A 20732-nucleotide genomic window follows, 5' to 3' on the forward strand; every position below is an offset into this window, starting at 1 on the left:
CACAGAAGGCATTTGAAAAGACATGCTATGGGCAAACTGTACTTCGTAAAGCTCTCTACAATGACTCTACACCACTACAACAAGTCCTAAATTCTCCCTTAAGAAAAATTCCTTGAGATCAGAGGTTATGCCTACCAACTCTATTGTATTCTTCTAAGCACTGAGTTCAATTCTCTGTGTACACTAAATGTTCAATAAATACCTCTGATTGATTGATTTGATAGACCAACTGAGCCATTTGTCAATTTGGAGAAGCAGCTTGGCCTCGTGGAAAGAGTAAGAGCCTGGGAGTCAGAGGAATGAGTTCTAAATGCGATTGAATGAATGAATAATCCCAGCTCTACCACTCTTCTGCTGTGTGACCTTAGGCAAGTCACTTAACCTCTCTGTGCCTCAGTTACCTCATCTGCAAAATGGGGATTCAATACCTGGTCTTCCCTCCTTCTTAGACTGTGAGCCCATGCGGGACCTGATTATCTTGTATGTACTCTAGAGCTCAGTACTGTGCTTGGCACAGAGTAAGCACTTAACAAATTTCACAATTATTATTATTAGTCTTCCAATAAACCAGGATAGAGTGAGGAGAAAATTTCCATGGGGGAAAAGTGTGGTGGCAGTTTTGTTATTCCTGTGGGTAGATGGTTCTAAGAGGAAAACTAGAGTTTTGACCCTTAAAGGTCAAGTTCTGTAAATGCATTTTGGGGTTCTTTGATATTTATTTCTTCAGTGTCATTGACTTAGGTTTTTACTTGACTCTTGTGAGTTATTACTTTGCAGAAAAATAAATTAATGTTATAAAAAGCAGCTTATTCCCTGAAACCTTGTCAGACTAGTATTCAGTTTTGGGAATATATTGGAAACCAGTGGGAAAATATTACTTTGTTGTACTTGTACAAGTGATTTTTGGGGTTTTTTATTTCTGTTGTTGTTGTTAACATGGCTGGGCTTTAAGAAATTATATGAAGACTAAAAAAGAGGTTTAATTATCCAAAACCCTGGGAATTTCACAAGAGAACCAAAATGTTTTTTTTTAATTAGCCACAAGGAATTATTAAAATTCAATGAATTATTAATGTTTCTATTTGGACAGAAATGAATGTGTTCATTCTCCTCCCTTATTCATGGAAATTATCTGTTTTTTTCTTAGGCCCACTGGGAAGGCCTCACAGGCAGAATAACTTTCAACAAATCCAATGGTTTGAGGACAGACTTTGATTTAGATGTAATCAGCCTCAAGGAGGAGGGTCTCGAAAAGGTAACTGAGGTTCTCTGCCTATTTTTCTGAAACTCTAAGATGATTCTAACCCTTTCCTAAAAGAGAAAGCTGTTCATCCAGCATTCTGGTCACCTCCTATCAAGTCTAGGGACTATCTCAAAATCTCATGAGGAAATGTTCAATTTAATGAAAAACACAACAAAATGTCTCTTTGGTTTATGATGTTTAAGTTAGCGAATTGACAGAGAACAAGGGGCATAGCTTCCCACAAATCAGCTCAAATACAATGCAAAATGTTTATCTGCTGATTTTGAGATTATGGCATCTTGATTAGACTTAAGTTCATGGTACCATTTTAATAGGTTATAGTGAAATAGATACGATTATAATAGGTATTTGTATAGATATGTCAAGAACCTGTTTCATGTGATCCAGGGAAATAAGAAAACATTTTTCCATGATTGAACCATTAATAATTAAGAATTGTGGTATTTGTTAAGCACTTACTATGTTTTGAGTACTCTTCTAAGTGCTGGAGTAGATACAAGTTAATCAAGTTGTAAACATTCTCTGTCCTTCATGGGCCAGTCTGTTTAAAGCTTGTAGTTGTAATTATTCAGTCAATCAGTGGTATTTATTGAATGCTTACTATTTGCAGAGTACTAACATTATTTGCCAATTCAGCACCTCAGATGATTTAACAAAGGTCAGTTTGGTGTAAATTTAAAACATTTCAGTTTTCTAAAACACAATGTGGTGGAAGATTTGTTTCCTTTTCGAAAGGTGTAAGTAATATGTAGGATGACTAGTGTGCTTGTGGGCATTGACAGTGTGTATGTTGGCTACTTGAATTTAATTCTAATTGTGTTCAAAATGCACTCAGTCAAAGTTTTCTAAGTGTTTAAAATCTCAAGCCACCCAATTCTCTTAAATTGTGGGTGTTATGCTCTTGCAAAAACCATACATTATGGATAGCGTGCTGCAGTGTTTACCATGTCTGATGCTGGCCTACATGCCCAAACCTATTTCTTCACCATTTTTTCTAATATGAGGTTCTGTATTCAAACAGGCTTGCACTGTTGGAAGAACATTCCCTTACTCCCTGACAGGTGTTCTGACCAAAGCGTGGAGCGAAAACACATGTTCTGGCAGAACTGGAGGTTCTTAACTTGGTGGGTGAAGGAAGGAAAAATGATAATTGGTAAAGAAACATTTTATCTGAAGGGATCAGAAGTCTCACCAGGAATCTGAAAATGTGGAAGATCTTTGGTTGTTGTGAACAGTGAACTACTGCAGTTTAACTTCCCCTGTGTAGTAGCCCCTGCCCAGTCTAGAAATCATGGAGGACACTAAATTGACAGGGTCCTCAAGATTATGAGCTCCTGGAGGAAGGAAAAGTGTGTCCTTTCCTGTTGTTGTCTCCCAAGGGGTTACTATAGAATGTGTCCAATCAATTAATGGGATGAGCTTCTTGGACTTCATCTGGAATTGACCTGGAATAGTACTAGAATATTCTGCAGTGGTGCTTTGGTTGATTCTTCGGCTAGGAGGTGAAAAGGGCTTGATCCAAGGAGGTAGTTAAAAGTATCAAGAGGAAGAAATGGATTGGGGAAATATTAAAGAGGAAAACCCAGCAGGATTGAGAGACAGTTTGAATGTTGGAGGTGAAAGACATGGTGGAGTCCAATATGGTGCTGGGGTTATGAGCTCCTGAAATAATAATTATTACTTTTATTATTATTATTGTGGTATTGTTAAGCACTTACTATGTCTTAAGTAGTGATCTAAATTCTGGAGTTGATAAGGGTTAATCAGATAGGGCAGAGTCCCTGTCCCACATAGGTCTCTCAGTTTAAGAAGGAGGTTGAACAGCTATTTAATCCCTATTTTATAGAAGAGGAAGCTGAGGCACAGGGAAGTTCAGTGACTTGTTCATGGTTACAGACAAGGAAAGTGGTGGAGCTGAGAGTAAAAACGTGGTTTCCTGACTTGCAGTCCTGAGTTTCTTCCACGTGGCTATGGTGGTGGTATTGATCTTCACCAAGCTCAAAAAGGAAGGAGGAGGAGGTTTAGCAGAGGGATGAGCAGTTGGTTTTAGTGGGAGGAGAACTGTTAAATTGCAGAAAAGGTTTGAGCCATAGGCCTGGCTTCTGAGAAGATATGACAGATCCATTTTAGGCCAGGATCGCTCTTCTGCAGTCCAAGGTTCACTTTCCCTCAGAAATGCCTTGCAGTTTCCATCTTCCTCTTAATTTTCATTTTGATATTGTCTTCAGCTTGTGTAGGTGGCTCAGATAACTTTGGAAACTCATTGGATTTTAATTATAGATATAACAAGGAGCTTGGTTTGATTTCACTGCAAATTTCCCTCTGGGGAATTATTTTCCAGGATGCTGTGTTACTAAAACCATTTCAGTTCTTGCTGTTTTGAAATGAAAATATTTGAGCTAAACAAATTTAGCATGGTGGGTTTGAGTTCAGAGGTAATCTTCTTCAGTCTTTCATCCTTGGAAGAAAAGCTGTCAATATTGTTAATAGGTAGCTTTTACTAATAGCTCGATGTGGTTTGTTTGTTTTTTTTGAATCTTTGTTTCCTTGTAGAGAGACTGTACAAAAACAGTAATTTTGTTAAAGAACATATAAATGAAAGCATAGTAATTTTTTCATGTAAGATATATGAATGTTTTAATCCATAAGAAACAAAACAGCATTTGTTGAGGGCCTATTGAGTGCAAACCACTGTACCAAAGCTTGAATGTGCACAATAAAAATAGAGACAGTCTCTGCCCTCTGCAGTCTAATGGGGAGATAAGCAGATATAAATTCTTTACAAATCAGGGGTACTAAGAGAAAGAATAAATGTACAACTGATAATATCAAGGAAATGGAAAGATGAATGGATGAATATGCATGTGAAAAAATCAATCAATCGTATTTATTGAGCGCTTACTGTGTTCAGAGCACTGTACTAAGCGCTTGGGAAGTACAAGCCCAACAGTGGGCTCACAGTCTAGAAAAAATGAGTAGAGTATGTAGACAAAATGATCGATAAGGGCTAAAGTAGGTACATCAGTACTCAGGATAGATGTTGGGAATGACATGATTTCATCTAGCGTTTTGAGAATTCATTGAGGAAGACTTTCTAAGGGAGGAGGGATTTTAGGAGGAAATTGAAGATGAGGAGGGTAATGGATGAGCTCATTTGAGGGAGGGAGGGAATGTGACTAGAGGTCAGAGGAACCAGAGTGAGACCTAATGAGAAAGTTAGCTTGAAAGGATCAAAGAGATTGAGAAACAAGTAGTGGGTGAAGAACGCCAATATGTAGGAAGAAGAATCTGGTGGAGGGTGAAGGTTTTTAAGGAGGAAAAATAAAAACCAGTGTTTTAATCATCAAATAATTGCATAATGTGTCTTTGGTTAAAAATAATTAGAATCTCACCTGATATTGAATAGAGCAGTTTTCCTAAATAATTTTTCTCATTCTGACTTTGATTTTAAGATACCTTTTGGGTGGCTGGGGGCTTAAAAAACTGAGAAGGAGGAGGAAAGAAGCAGGATGCAGATAAAAAATACAGAGGAGGTAATGCGTGTGGGCAGGAGAGAACTGGAGGGAAAGCAGGAGTCTTAAATTCCCTGCACTCTCCGTCCTGCAGGCTTTTATGCTTCCTGCCTTAAAAAAGCTCAAGTGCTTTCATCACTATTATTTGAAGGGAAAAACACAGTGTGTTTGACATACACATCTGCAATATATGTTCTCCCATTCTCTCTTCAGGTGTTATTTTATGGAAAATGACACTGATGCTTCTCATTGAGAGCAGATAGATTTGTCAGACTTGCAGTCAAAACAATGTCTAGTTTCAGAAATGATTTTTTTCCCCTCCTTCAGTCTGTTTTGTGGGAGAAAGCTGCATTTTCTCCCCCTGTGGAGATTTTGCTAGTTCATGTAAATATGAGGTGATAGTGAGAATTTTGATGGACTCTATTATACCAGTTGCTCTGGTCGTGGACTGTTTGTTTTCGTATTTTCTTCATGTTGTTTGGGTCTGTAATCATGTTATTTGGAGATGCCTAAATTAACACCTTATAGTTTCAGCTTCTACCATGTTCTAAACTCACCAGAAACAAAGGACATAAAAGATATCATTCTGATTTATCTTCAGTAAAGATGATCTGAAATTGGAACTCATTTTAGTCCTGAAAGTGCACTGTGTAGCTCTAAAAGCAAAGATGGGCTTGAATTGGTTTAAATATTGAGTAATTACATTAAATAAATAAGGGAGGGATACAGTTAGAGTAAAAAGAGGTAAGATGAACCATTACATACGGTTCTCGGACATTCCTTAAGAAGTCAGAACTAAGATTCCATACAAAATACCCCAAAAAATGTATTGGCTAAATAAGTAACTGTGTAAAAACAGGAGTCATATGTAAGCAGACTTGTGGGGTTAAACTCAGGAATGCCAAAGATAAAACTGAGATACCACTTGTGACACAACTGTATCATGGACAGTAACAATTGTATTATTTATTAAGCACTTTCTATGTGTCATAGAAAGGGAGAAGGAGATCACTCTGGAAATTACAGAATTGGAAATTTTACCCCTAAAAATAGCTAGAAGAGGAATGGAGCAAATTCTAAAAGTTTGTGCTCTAAAGGAACAAGGCTTTTTTTCCCCTGCCATTATTTTTATTTATATATATATAATATATTTATATTAAAAATATAAATATATTATATATATTTTTTTGCTCTTTTCCAAAAAGCATGCCAGTTTGATCAGGACAAGCTCAGAGCACTGGGCCAGGTAGATTTAGTGGGAATGAAGAAGGGCCAACTGCTGCAAGAACAATTTGGATGCATTCCCAAATGAAGGCTGCTACTGGGCTATTGACAATAACTGCAAGGATGGATGTCAAGAAGGGTATCACACTGTTCAACCCAGCATCCTTTGAATCCACTGGGATGGGTGGACCATTGTTCTGACCCAATTTAGCTCTTTGTTTATGAACTGTAGCAGCGGATCTGCCCGATCGGACAATACATGCATCAGTGAACTGATACAATGGGATCCAGAATGAAGGAGCTCATTGATGGTTAGATACTTTATCAAGATCCCTCCAAATTTTCAATTCTGTGCCATTTATTTTGAGTTTCCTTGAGTTTCCTTGAAGTTGCTCTTCATTTTACATTATCTCAATAATGACAGCAATAGTTAAATCCATTAATGTAGAGGACACGGGCTGTAAATTTGTTTCTAACCAGCTACCAAGTTATCATCAGATGTGGTTGTTCCCCGGTGAATAAAAGTCTGAATGGGAATTAAGCACTCGGCCTGACTTTAGAACTCAGAATTCAGGGACAGGTTGATCCCTTAATGTCACACTTGACCAGGCACACTTCACAGGGCCACAGATTATTCTTCAAACAAGCAGACTTTGATATAATGTGAGCAGATAATGCAGCTGAGGTGAATGGTAAGTGTTAGCAGGCCTAACTTTTATCTTGCAGAGTGGTCCTCTCTGTTCTGTGCCTAGGCAGAACTGTTGGACAATTGATGAAGTGCATGTTCTGTTTTATAGATTGGAACTTGGGACCCAGCCAGCGGTCTGAATATGACAGAGAGCCAAAAGGGAAAACCAGCAAACATCACAGATTCCTTATCCAATCGCTCTCTAATTGTCACCACCATCTTGGTAAGTGATTGTGTTTGCCTTCTTTCTAGAGGAATAGAGCTGCACATAGAAGAGGACAGAAAATCCAGACTCGTTGCAAAAGTAATGAACACTGTGCAATGTATTTTACAGTTATTTAGCAATTTTTGTATAATGGGTGAGCCGATGTTAATTTAGTCACAGACTTTTATTTTGTTAGCCTCCAATGAAGTAAATTGCTTTAACCTTTGTGTTGCCTCTTTTGATTAAAATTAGACTTGCATGTTAACTGGAATCCTTAAATTTGAACATGATGAGCAAATATAGTCTCTACTTTGTCAGGCTAAAAGTTTTGACAAGCAATGATACAAATAAGGTCGGGCTCAGAACAGGGAATGAACTTCAATTCCAGTTTCCTTTCCACAAATTTGTTTCACCGTTAGCCTTTTTTTCATTATTTTTTCATTATAAGTCTGTTTTAACTTGCCTCGGTTAAATTGTTTTCATCATGTCACAGCACTTTTAGTTGGCTAATCTCTCTAATGAAATCAAATGACAGTTTTTTTTAAGCCGGAAACATTTTTGCTATCAACAGAATTTAATTAATACCAATAAACTGGATTTTTCCCCCTCTTGTTATTATATGTTTGGATGAAATCACATAAAAACGCTCACTAGCTCCATCCATGCCATTTCAGGAAGACAATTTTAATTTCAACCCAAAACAGGCACATCTTCCAGTGCTCACAGTTCATGTATGTTACACCCAATGATACCAATTCTTGAAGTTTTTAGTGTCCAGGAAAGCAATCATGTAATTTCATTGACTGTTTGTTAATAAAATTTTAGGCTGCATATGGGATTTAAGAATCATTTAGTTTTTGTTTTGTTTTTAAAGGTATTTGTTAAGCACTTACTATATGCCAGGAACTGTACTCAGTGTTGGAGTAGATATAAAGACAATTGGGTTGAACACAGTTCATGTTTCACATGGGATTCATAGTCTTAACCCCCATTTTACAGATGAGGTAATCAAGACACAGAAAAAATAAGTGATTTCCCCAAGGTCACACAGAAGACAAGTGTTGGAGAAATATGATTGAATGATTAAGTGTAGAAATTCGATTCATGGGTGAAAATTGTGTCAAGGAATTTCAGTGTTGTGACTAGCCCAATACAGTCTTTTGTGGATAATCATGACGTTACTGATCAGAAGGGATAGGAGTGTTTGTTGAGGGAAACTCAGCAGAAGTCAGTTATTTGATCTTCCTTATTCACCAGTGAACAAATCAATTTAATGATTCAAATAAAACAGATCATTTGTACCTATCTTTTGTCTATCATGGCACTTTGTTCACAGGTGCCTAACAGATACTATAATAATAACAATGAAAAGAAAAGGAATTAAGGTTGATTCAGGACTTCCGGCCTATGCTGTCCACTTACTATCCTCAATGTAAACAATATCTAAGGTATCCCTGAAAGCAGAGCATAGTCAGTCATCTCCTAGTAATCTATTCCTGGTAGAGGCATAAAACTAGAGGGGAAAGGAAACTAGACACGGGAAAACTAGAAACAGAGGAGTGGAGATTGAGAATCTAGGGAACCTACTTCCCTCCTGTCTTTCAAAACTCCAGCCCATACTTCACCCTGCTGTGTGGATCATTTTTCTAAAAAAAGTTCAGATGTCTTCCCCACTCCTCAAGAACATCCCATGGTTGTCCATTCACCTTTGCATGAAACAGAAACTCATTATTATCATCTTTAATGTACTCAATCAGTTCGATCCTCCCATATCCACTGATTTTTTACTAAAACATATTGTGAATATTTACTATTCTATTTATTGTATTTTGTTAGTATGTTTTGTTTTGTTGTCTGTCTCCCACTTCTAGACTGTGAGCCCGTTGTTGGGTAGGGACCATCTCTATATGTTGCCAACTTGTACTTACCAAGCGCTTAGTACAGTGCTCTGCACACAGTAAGTGCTCAGTAAATACGATTGAATGAATGAATGAATGAATAAAACTCAGCCCACACACTTTGTTCCTCCCATTTTTAAACCTACTCACTGTACCTTGATCTCGTCTATCTCATGGCTGACCCCTTGCCCACAGTCAATCAACCAGTTGTATTTATTAAGCACTTACTGTGTGCAGAACACTTTACTAAGTGCTTGGGAGAGTACAATATAACAGTATAATAGATACATTACCTACCCACATTCCTTCTGAGCTGGAACTCCTTCCCTTTTCACTGTGATTTTCACTTAGAGAGCAGTATGGTATAGTGGATAGAGCATAGGCCTGGGAATCAGAATATCATGGGTTCCTATCCCGGATCTGCCACTTGTCTGCTGTGTGACATTGGGCAAGTCACTTCACTTCTCTGGGCTCAGTTACCTCATCTATAAAATGGGGATTAAGACTGTCAGTGGGACAGCGACTATGTCCAACCTGATTACCTCGTAACTACCGCAGAGCTTAAAACACTGCCTGGCACATAGTAAGCACTTAACAAATTCCATCATTAATTAATTAGTTATGACAGAGCACTCACCCCTCTTTCAAAGCCTTATTAAAGTCACATCTCCAAAAGCCCTTCCATGACTAAGCCCTCATTTCCTCTATTCCGTCTTCCTTTTGTGTCACCTATGTATTTGGATGGGTACTCTCTAGGCACTACATATTCAATCAGTGGTGTTTATTTGTTGAGCACCTAACTGATATTCACCCCCGCCCTCATCACCACAACACTTAAGTTATATGTGTGTGTATATATATATATATGTATATATATATACATAATTTATTCTAATGTTTGTCTCTCCCTCTAGACTCTAAGCCTCTGGTGGGCAGGGAATGTGTCTACCAACTCTTCTGTAATAACTCTTCTGCAATAATAATTATAATAATTATGATATTTCCTAAGTGCTTACTATCTGGCAGGCACTGTACTAAGCACTGGGGTGGATTAGAACAGTGCTCAGCACTTAGAACAGTGCTTGGCACATAGTAAGTGCTTAACAAATACCATCAATATTATTATTCTTATTACAATAGAATCAGGCTGGATACGGCCCTGTCCCATGTGGAGCTCATGGTCTCAATCCCCATTTTACAGATGAGGTAACTGAGGCACAGAGAAGTGAAGTGACTTGCCCAGGGTCACACAGCAGGCAAGAGGTGGAGTCAGGATCAGAACCCATGACCTTCAACTCCCAGGCCTGTACTCTATCCAGTACACCATGCTGCTTCTCTGTTCTCTCTGTATTGTACTAAGCACTTAGTACAGTGCTCTGCGCACAGTGCGATCAATACAAATAAAATGGATTGCCTGATCAATTAATTTCAATCCAGGCTTAACATCAAAGTTAAAAAAAAAAACCTTTTGTAGAAATATTATATTTAGAAGAAGAGCAAGGGGAGATCAGGTACTGCAGGGATGCTGAACTTTGTTTTCAGTGCTTTAAGCTGTGATGCTGGAGACACAATGATAGATCTACCTTTTTTATAATAACAATAATAATAATAATGGTATTTATTAAGTGCTTACTATGTGCAAAGCACTGTTCTAAGCGCTGCGGAGGTTACAAGGTGATCAGGTTGTCCCATGGGGGCTCACAGTCCTAATCCCCATTTTACAGATGAGGTCACTGAGGCACAGAGAAGTTAAGTGACTTGCCCAAAGTCACACAGCTGACAATTGGCGGAGTCGGGATTTGAACCCATGACCTCTGACTCCAAAGCCCGGGCTCTTTCCACTGAGCCACGCTGCTACCAGAAGAGTCATATGAATCTCCCTTCTGACTAATGCAGTTAAGGTGGCAGACAACATACTGAGATGAGCTTTGTTTCACTTGTCAGGCACCAACATGGAATCTGAGGATGGATATTCCTTCCCTCTTTCTTTGGACTCTGAATACCAGAGTCCATCTCAAGATTCCTTCCATGCCCTCCCACCCTCCATCTCTGGAGGACCCATGAAGGACATTGGCTTGTTCTGATGGCAGCTGCTGAGTTTTTCACCTATCTCTGCTAGATTCTGGCTTCCAATGGAGATCGCCCATTATGCATACTTTGCGACTGACACAAATATTAATGAGGGTTGGCAGCCTTGAAACTCACGGTAGCAATCCTGAGCAGAAGCCACTTGAAAGACTGATAGCCCCTTCAGGAACAATTACAGATTTTGAGAGAACCACTCCCTTTCCCCTTACTTCTGCACCAATGTGAGCTAATGATAAAAGTATAGTGATTTGTGAAATAACTAGGACTAAAAAGTAGTGGACAGATAAGCTGTCTAATGTCTACTGAACAACGATAACTCACCCTTTGCTGTTCAAAGTTTAAAAAAATATTTTTTTATTAGTTTGCTTCTTCCTCAGTAGGAAGATTACCCAGTTTACTAATGGGAACTTTAGATCACTTTATCGGTGCTTAGGCAAGGGTCTTGGGTCTTTGGTCACAGGAGAAGATACCGGCTATACGGAGTAGAACCGGACAGAACTAAGCAACCTTAACTTGGTGTTTAAATGCATCTTGCTCTATTTCACTCATTCAATCAATCAGCCAAGTGCAGAGCACACACTAAGTGCTCAATAAATATGATTGAATGAAGCACTGTTCTAAGTGCTCAAGGAGTTAAAACTGAAGCAACACACCTATTTTCTATCCTCATGGAGTTTACAATCTAGTGGGGAAAACAGACAAAAATTGTTTATAACTAGTGGGGACAGAAGAAAGAACAATGGTAGACATGGACTGAACGTTTTTGTTGAAAAAATGATCCATGCAGCCGAGTCAGTCAGCCAATTGCATTTATTGAGTGTTTGCTATGTGCAGAGCACTGTACTAAGCGTTTGGGAGAGTACAATAGAATGATAAACAGACACATTCCTTGCCCACAATGAACTTACAACAGAGTAAAGTATGGGCCCGAGTAGGGGAGAGACAGAGGTAGTGGGGTGTCAGCGAGGAGGCAGATAGCAGGGTGGGATAAGAGCTTGGATCTGCATGGCAGCAGTTGTGGCCCCTCATGTAAATAAAGAGCTTTTATTTCCCAAAGGTGTGTTCATGTTACCTCTTTTAATTCCTTACCACATTCCTTTGAAGTAGGGAGAGACAGGTATCTTATCCCCATTGTACAGATGGGCCCACAGAGATTAAAGCCCCACATCAGGCCAGGGGCAGAGCTGAGATTAGAACCTGTGTCTCCTGACTGGCAGCCTCCCTGTTCTTTCCATAAGAAAACAAACAGAACAAGACCTTCATCACAAAGTCAGATTTTTCGCTGCTTCCTACTAGTTGTAATGAAAGATAATATTCTGCAGTATGCAAATCTGTTGTCTAAAAAATACCACTTCAAATTACACAAAATGCATATCAAAAAAAGTTTTCTCCATCAATAATTATTTATGTTAATAAATAACAGTTGGCTCTCCATTAAATAAAAACTCCAAACCTATTTAGATATGCATCTCAATAAACATGTTCTATGCTAATAGCTTGGTAACTAAAAGACAGAGAGTCTTTTCTATTTCTGCACATGCCTTTCAATTCTGAGGCTTCCCATTTCCACTGCAGTCATTAATCACGACCAGTACTTGGCTAATTAGTTAAGGGTTCTCCAAGAAGCAAAATAACAGCGGCAGCTCTCCCTTGGCCTCCGGACTGACAAGGATTACGGTGATACTTGTGACTGTATTGGGTACTTAGAAAAGAGAGAAAAAGCAGGTCTACTGGTAGATGTGACACTTTTATTTTTGTGTTGTAAATAATTTTCAGTGGTATTTGTTAAACGTTTACTATGCTCCAGGAATTCATTCATTCAATCGTATTCATTGGGCGCTTACTGTGTGCAGAGCACTGTACTAAGCGCTTGGGAAGTACAAGTTGGCAACATATAGAGATGGTCCCTACCCAACAACGGGCTTATAGTCTAGAAGGGGGAAATAATGGCATTTATTAAGTGCTTACTATGTGCAAAGCACTGTTCTAAGCGCTGGGGAGGTTACAAAGTGATCAGGTTGTCCCACAGGGGGCTCACAGTCTTAATCCCCATTTTACAGATGAGGTCACTGAGGCACAGAGAAGTTAAGTGACTTGCCCAAAGTCACACAGCTGACAATTGGCGGAGTCGGAATTTGAACCCCCGACCTCGGACTCCAAAGCCCGTGCTCTTTCCACTGAGCCACGCTGACTCTCATGCACTGTAATAGATACCGGTTGGACACGGTTCCTGTCCTACAGAGGGCTCACAGTCTTAATCCCCTTTTTATAGATGGGTAACTGTGGCGTAGAGAAGCTAAGTGACTTGCCCAAGGCCACACAGCAGGACACGAAGCCAGGATTAGAACCTAAGCCCTCTGTTTCCCAGGCTTGTTCTCTTTCCAGTATGCCACCCTACTTCTCTATTATTTACACATGTTTGTTCCCCCCATTGGGATGTAAGCTCCAAGCGAGCAGGGAAGTGTCACTTTTTTATTCTAAATGTCCTACTACAGTGCTGACTAAGCAGTAATGCTGATGCTGCTACTACTACTACTATTTTAACTGAAGCTACCTGTGCCTTGCCCATGCCAAGTCCTTTTTAAATCAAGGGAAGCAGTGTGGCCTGGGGGAAAGCACATAAAACTGGGATTCAGGAACCCAGGTTTCTCATCCCTTGCTTGCTGTGTGACCTTGAAAGTTTCTTAACTTCTTTGGCCTCAGCTTCCCCATTTGTAAAATGGGGATAAAAGTATTTCTCTTAACTTCTTAGACTGGGGGCGTCACATGACACAGGGATTCTGTCCAATCTGATATCTTGTATTTACCCCACCCCTTAGCACAGTGCTTGGCACATAGTATTAATCAATCAGTTGTATTTATTAAGCACGTCATGTGTGTAGCGCACTATACAAAGTGCTTGGGAACGTACAATGCCAAAGATAAAGTTTAAATGACCCTTGCCAAAAAAGGAGCTTTCAGACTAGAGGAGAAGACTGATGTTAAAATAAATTACAGATAGATATGTATACCATTATCATTAATAAATATTTCCAGACTAGCCCAATCTGAGCCCTTTGATCTGATAGAAAGGCATTGAAACAAAGGAGTCACAACAAACTCAGTCCATCCTTGCAGCTCACCGAGCTACTTGAAACTGTCACACAACACCAAGACAAGTGTTCTGTCTGGAACTAATTGGTCCACCCTTCTCTGTCCTCCTTTTTTTTTTTTTTTTTTGCAGGAAGAACCCTATGTTCTTTTCAAGAAATCCGATAAGCCCCTCTATGGGAATGATCGATTTGAGGGTTATTGCATTGACCTCCTCAGGGAACTTGCTACTATCCTTGGCTTCACCTATGAGATAAGGCTGATCGAAGATGGGAAATATGGAGCCCAAGATGATGGCAATGGACAGTGGAATGGAATGGTTCGTGAGCTAATTGATCACGTAAGTTGCTTTCACATTCAGATGAAGTGGGAAATGTTTCTCCCTCAAATTGCAAAGATCTATTTTTCACCATACATTTGGTATATGGGAGACTTCAGTTTATTCTTTTCACAGGTATATAGGAAATACCATGAAGTGTTTATTTGCCTAGTAAGTCAAGCGAGGCTAGATTTTACTATTTTCATTCTGTCTTTGTCTAGAGCTTAGGTGTCAATAATCAAAGTCATTTATTTTGGTGTTTCTGTTATTTTCTTTCCCCGTCATTGTATTTTCTATACACCTAGAAATTTACTCTTTCAACAGTGACTTCTCAGTTGAGATGGAGAAGAAGTAGTGTTCCCAGCTCATTAAATAGGAATAGCAAAATTGTAGTCATTTATTGGGCCTGGCAGGTCTCATTCAGCTGGTTGGAAGGATAACTTAATTGGGAGGAGTACTTAAGCGGTTCTAAAAATATGCAGGATTAAGATCTTAGGGGCAACATTCCATGTTTTATTTTGCAAACGCTGACTCAGAGTGGAGCAGAAATAGCAGAGTGCACTGAAGCAGCAGGGTAATCCAATGTGAGTCCAAAGTGATATCATTACAGGCAATTGTTGGTAATTGAATAAGTCAGGCACCCCTTCTCTTTGGCCTGAAACATGTATTTTCTCAGCTGGTGGTGCCAATTGAATTTGTCTCATAGAAATGGAGTTGGATCTCTTTAAATTATGCACTTGTCATGTCGTTAATTGTGTTTTATCACATTTTAATTTATTTTGACACGTTTCTTACTGTTTAAGACTTCTTATGGGAGCTACTAGGCAACAAAATAAGAATTTTGTGTATTCCTTTAATTTTTCTTTCAGAACGATGTTAACCCATAGTGAACTTAAAGTCCGATTTTTACTACTCAGATTGGCAAATATATTTTTTCCTCCACATTCAGAAATAAAACCTTTACAAGGGGCCAGGTTCATTATCAAAATTATCCAGCATACTTAAATTATCTTTTCTTGGAAGAAAATTGCTTCAGAAATCGACATTGTTATTCTTTCAGGAAAGATGGTATGTGTGAGGAGAATGGGCTACAGTTGGATTCTTAAGCAGCTGATATTTGGCCAACTGAAAGGGACACACGCAAGTCAGGAGGGAAAAAATAATGGTTTGAAGACATAACAAAACATAGTCTCAAACAATGCAAAATATCTGTGCACTGTTGTGAGAGACCCTGTATAGTGGACAGGCAGGTAACAGGGACTAGGAGGGTTGTTCTCTTCGGGCAAAGACTTTGTGAATCTTGAGACTCCTTGAGGCAGATTTGAAAACAGACAAACCTTGTTTGGACAAATCCTTAAGTCCACATGGGGTGTAGTCTTATCTGCACATGATGTGGCTTGTTCTGGGCAGGGATTATATCTACTAACTCCATTGTGCTGTACTCTCCCAAGCATTCAATAAATAGTAAGCATTCAATAAATGCCACTGATGATGACAGTGATGTGTCAGGGTGTCTCGAGCACACTCATCTACGTGAATGGGTATTTAACATCAACCGTATCATCTTTGAAACCAAAGGACAGCCAGACACACACACACACACACACACACACACATATGTGAACACACATGCATGAATTGAAGACTTGTGCTAAACAGCTTTGTTAGACTTCCAAACTCCACTAGACAAAAGTATAACTTGTATTGCATACTATGCAGACATTTTCTCTCTTATCCTTGTCAAATCAAGCAAGTTTTTCAAAGGAGAATACTAATATTATGAATCTGAAGATTTTCTGACCTCACTGAACAATTTTCGACCAATTTGTGTCTAGAATATTTAGTGGAAATGCACCACATTCATTTCTCTTTGGGAAAATAAGTCAAGAAAGATAAAGACCCAAACATATTGTAAACATAAATTTTCAGTGCTCATCAGTAAATAAACAGTATTTATTGGATGCTTATTACTGTGTGTAGGGCACTGCACTAATCCCAAGGGAAGGTACAGTAACATTGGAAGACAGGATCCATGTCCTCCAATTGTTTAAGTTTTCCCAGGTAAATTAATAGAGAAGCAGTGTGGCTGAGCTGCTTCCCTAAATGAGATAGAAGAATCCAGGGGGGCCAATTCCATATAATTTTACATCATTAAAAAAAGAGATGGTTGTGCCTCCATGCCCCATTTGCAAAAATGCTACATAACATAGAATTTAGGCATTATAAAAGGTATTCAACATTACCAAAGTTCTTAGGCTCACTGACAGGAAAGCTTAATGACTCTTCTTTTGAATTGTGACTGCTTGTTTTATTCTGTACTGCAATCAAATCAGACATTTGATTTCCAGTACTTTTGAAAGCTCCAGAAATTAGCAGATCAGAGGAAATACTCAAATAAAAATGACAGTGGGACAGTTGGAAAAAAAGAATAACTATTACCTAATGTGATTTAGCTTTGGTTTTTTGATGCATTGACAATTTTTATTTTAAATGAAGGTATTTTCACTGTAAAATTTGGGATTTGATCACACTGATTTTATCTGGATGATTGGAAAGAATTCCAATTTTTCTATGGTCATCTATTCTCAGCTGATTTGGTGGTGACTTAGATTTTTCATGGTCCCAAAATTCTACTTGTTCTTTTAGTTTTGTGTTGAAAATATTCTGTGGTTTCAGCTGTCTGTTTCATGAGTGAAAACTGTGGATGGGGTGGGTTGGGGGGGTGTCGCTGAATTGTTTTAATATAGCAATATTCCTGGAATTAGGATCACATCTCTTGATTTCCTCATTTACATCCTCTTGAAAGCAGAGCTAGGTCCTTTTAAAACATTTTCATTAAAAGTTGGATTTTTAAATGTAATGAATGTGTTGAAATACCGTACAAGGAATATTGTTAGTAGCATCTTTTTAAAAAATCTTCACCCACAAAGAGAGACTAATGTCCTGAAAACTGCTTACCTCCCTGAGAAGCACATGCCAGACAGTGAATAGGATAGCTTCTCACTATTTGCCTGTGGACTCTATTCTTAAAAATGATTTTCTCATCAGGTTAACCTCATTTTTTTTTCCAAAGTTTTTTCCAGTCCAGTCCAAACTCCTTTATTTATTGGGGTCCTTTTATTCTCAGCATTATGGATTGCATTTGTTATACCAGGTACAATAATGGGTCCAGCTTCATTTCCTTTCTCCCCTTTCTAAGGATTTAAACTACTGTAAAATCTGCAATTGGAAGGTTTAATACTAACCGTATCCTGGCTTGACATCATATATGGCATCAGCTTCCTCTCTGACTTTCCTGCCTCCAGTTTCTCCCTATAGATTATTTATCTGTGCATATCTTCCCACATCTCCAAATCCTCTTCTGGTTGCCCATACCTCTGCACATCAAACCTACACTCCTGACCATCGGCTTCAAGACACTCAATCAGCTCTCTCCTCCCAACTTATCCACACTCTTCTCCCACTATACCCTACCTTGTATATTTCATTCCTCTCAAGCCAACCTATTCACTGAGTCTTGTTTTCAACTGCTGGTTTCTTACCCACGTTCCCCCTTCCATTTGGAACTCCCACCTCTTTCACAAGCATATTACTTGTGAAAAGCATATCTCCTACAAGAAGCCTTCCCTGATTGATGTAAGCACTCAATAAGTACGATTGAATGAATGATGTAGCATCTCCCCACCTTAATTCCCCTACAACTACCACTTCAGTACTTCCGCATCACCTAAATGTGTTCCTCCCCACTATTATTTCCTCTTATTTAGTGTCTGTCTCTCCCACAACATTTTAAGTTCCTTAAGGGCGGAGATCATGACTATTAATTCCATTACACTCCTAAGCATGTAATACAGTGTTCTGCCCACAGGTGATCAATAAATACCATTAAGTGTTTTGTTGGTTTGACAAGAAAAAGGAGCAATGGGCCGGGAGTGACGAAACCCAAAGTTTAATCCCAGCCCTGCCACTTTCCTGCTATGTGACCTTGGGTAAGTCACATAAACGCCTCTGCCTCAGTTTCCTCATCTGTAAAATGGGGATAAATATCTATTCTTCCTCCCTCTTAGACTGTAAGCCCAGTGCAAAGAAGCAACTATGTCCAAAGTCCAAAGATGTACCTTACATCTATCCAAGTGTTCAGAGCATTGCTTTGGTAATTAGTAAAGCTGAGTAAATTTAATAATAATGCTAATAAATATGACTAGATGTCAGCCTACCTATTACATGTTGGTCTTTGGAGACACTCTTTTGAATAAGGCAATTTACCGTAGCCTGTGACTGAATTTTCTGTTGGATTAGCTGAGTGTTTCGTTCTTCTACATTTTTTAATTGAATGCAGGAAGTACATGTGTCTGAATTCTTTGCTTAGTGCTTTTGAAAACTGGAGGCCATCAGAGCCTTTTGCTGAGCATCAGAGCAGTGTTACAATATGTCTTTCTTGGTAAATTTATTCGTAAAAATCCTGGACTCCTGAAAGCATGACTCACTGCTAGAGGTTCTTTGCAAATCCTCTTTCATTGTCTAACTGTACCCAGTTTTCTGTTTATGCTTGTTTACCAATATTTTATTAATTCATTTGATTAATTGGTAATAGTGATTGTAGTATTTATATGCTTTACTAAGTGCCAAACACTGAACTAAATTCCAGAGTAGATACAATATCAGCAGGTATAGTCCCTGTCCCAACTGAGGTTCATAGTCTAAGTGAGGAGCAGCATGGCCGAGTAGAGCACAGGCCTGGGGGTCAGAAGGACCTGGGTTCTAATCCTGGCTCTGCCACTTGTCTGCTGTGTGACCTTGGGTAAGTCACTTCGCTTCTCTGTGCCTCAGTTACCTTATCTGTAAAATGGGAATTAAGACTCTGAGTCCTTTATGGGACAGGGACTGTATCCAACCTGAATAACTTATCTACCCCAGTGCTAAGAACAGGATGGAGAACACACATTTAATCAATCAATGAGTGGCATTTATCGAGTACTTGCTGTGTGCATAACATTGTACTAAGCACTTGGGAAAGTATAATACAACAGAGTTGCCTTGAGCTCAGAGTCTAAGAGAAGCAGCGTGGCTTAGTGGAAAGAGCACAGGCTTGGGAGTCAGAGGTCATGGGTTCTAATTCCGGCTCTGCCACTTGTCAGCTGTGTGACATTGGGCACGTCACTTAACTTCTCTGTGCCTCAGTTCCCTCATCTGAAAAATGGGGATTAAGACTGCGAGCCCCATGTAGGGCAACCTGATTCCCTTGTATCTACCCCAGCGCTTAGAACAGTGCTTGGTACATAGTAAGCACTTAACAAATACCAACATTATTATTATTATTATTATTATCATTAAGAGGAAGGGAGAATGGGTATTTTATTCCCATTTTACCTATGAGGAAACTAGTCAACCAAGAGATGAGGGTAGATGGGAAAATGAGGGCTTAGCGAAAGCCTCTTGGAGAAGACGTGAGTTGATAGTCGAAAGAGCAAAGAACTGGGACTCAGAAGACAAGGGTTCTAATTCTGCTTTGTCACTTGACTGCTATGTCACATTTTGCTCATCACAACTTCTCTGTGCCTCAGTTTCCTCATATATAAAATGGTAATAAAACACCTGTTCTCACTTCTTCTTAAACTCTGAGCCCCAAGTGGGACAGGGACTATGTCTGATCTGATTATCTTGTGTCTATCCCAAGTGGTTATCACTATGTTTAATACATACCATCATTATTAAGAACCTGTCAGGCTAGTGCATTTGCATTAAATGGTCTTTTAAAGTCCACAAAAATTAACTTTGTAAAAGTAGATTATATTGGCATACACCCTTCACTATCTCAAAATTTCCTTGTGCACTTCCAAAGATGAAGCGAATCTTTTCTCACTAAAAATGTAGAGGACATGGCCTAGCTGATTTTCAGTGGGTTGATGCAACGTTCTTTCAAGAAGCTCATCCATATGAACATCCCATTCTTCAGTTGTTTTTCAAGATAAATATTGATCAGAAACATCTCTTGCTTCCCAGTCATCTTTAGCTTGCATTTCCACTCTGTTTTTGATGGGAGACTACAGTTTCCAAGTTAGGTTTGTTTTTCTCTTCTAATTCCAGTCCAGCTCTTTAGAGGTCTGCTGGGCTATAATCCAGCCTAGTGAATGTACAGTCTACCTTGAGTTTTTTCTGGGTTCTGTATCATTCTCAGACACCTCAAATATGATGGTATTTGTTAAGGGGTGTGCTATATAGAGGATGCATGCCTTAGTGGAAAGGGCACAGGCCTGGGATCAGAGGATCTGGGTTCTAATCCCTGCTCTGCCACTTTTCCTGCTGTGTGATCTTGGACAAGTCACATAACTTCTCTGCACCATGGTTTCCTCACCTATAGAATGGAGATTCAACACCTGTTCTCCCTCCTACTTTATACGGTGAGTTCCATGTGGGTTAGCTACTGAATCTGACCTGATTATC

General features: G+C 39.1%; 1 protein-coding gene across 5 annotated transcripts in view; it reads left to right on the forward strand.

The window, feature by feature from the left end:
- GRIK2 (glutamate ionotropic receptor kainate type subunit 2) overlaps nucleotides 1–20732 on the forward strand; it is a 304612-nt gene that overhangs the window by 188062 nt on the left and 95818 nt on the right. For all 5 annotated transcript variants that reach the window (XM_038760909.1, XM_038760908.1, XM_038760911.1 and 2 more), the window contains exons 9-11: nucleotides 1148–1255; nucleotides 6798–6911; nucleotides 14103–14309. In XM_038760909.1, the coding sequence (XP_038616837.1) occupies nucleotides 1148–1255; nucleotides 6798–6911; nucleotides 14103–14309 (429 nt within the window). The remainder of the gene's footprint in view (nucleotides 1–1147; nucleotides 1256–6797; nucleotides 6912–14102; nucleotides 14310–20732) is intronic.

Source organism: Tachyglossus aculeatus, chromosome 19, assembly GCF_015852505.1.
Source record: "Tachyglossus aculeatus isolate mTacAcu1 chromosome 19, mTacAcu1.pri, whole genome shotgun sequence".
Classification (NCBI taxonomy): domain Eukaryota; kingdom Metazoa; phylum Chordata; class Mammalia; order Monotremata; family Tachyglossidae; genus Tachyglossus; species Tachyglossus aculeatus.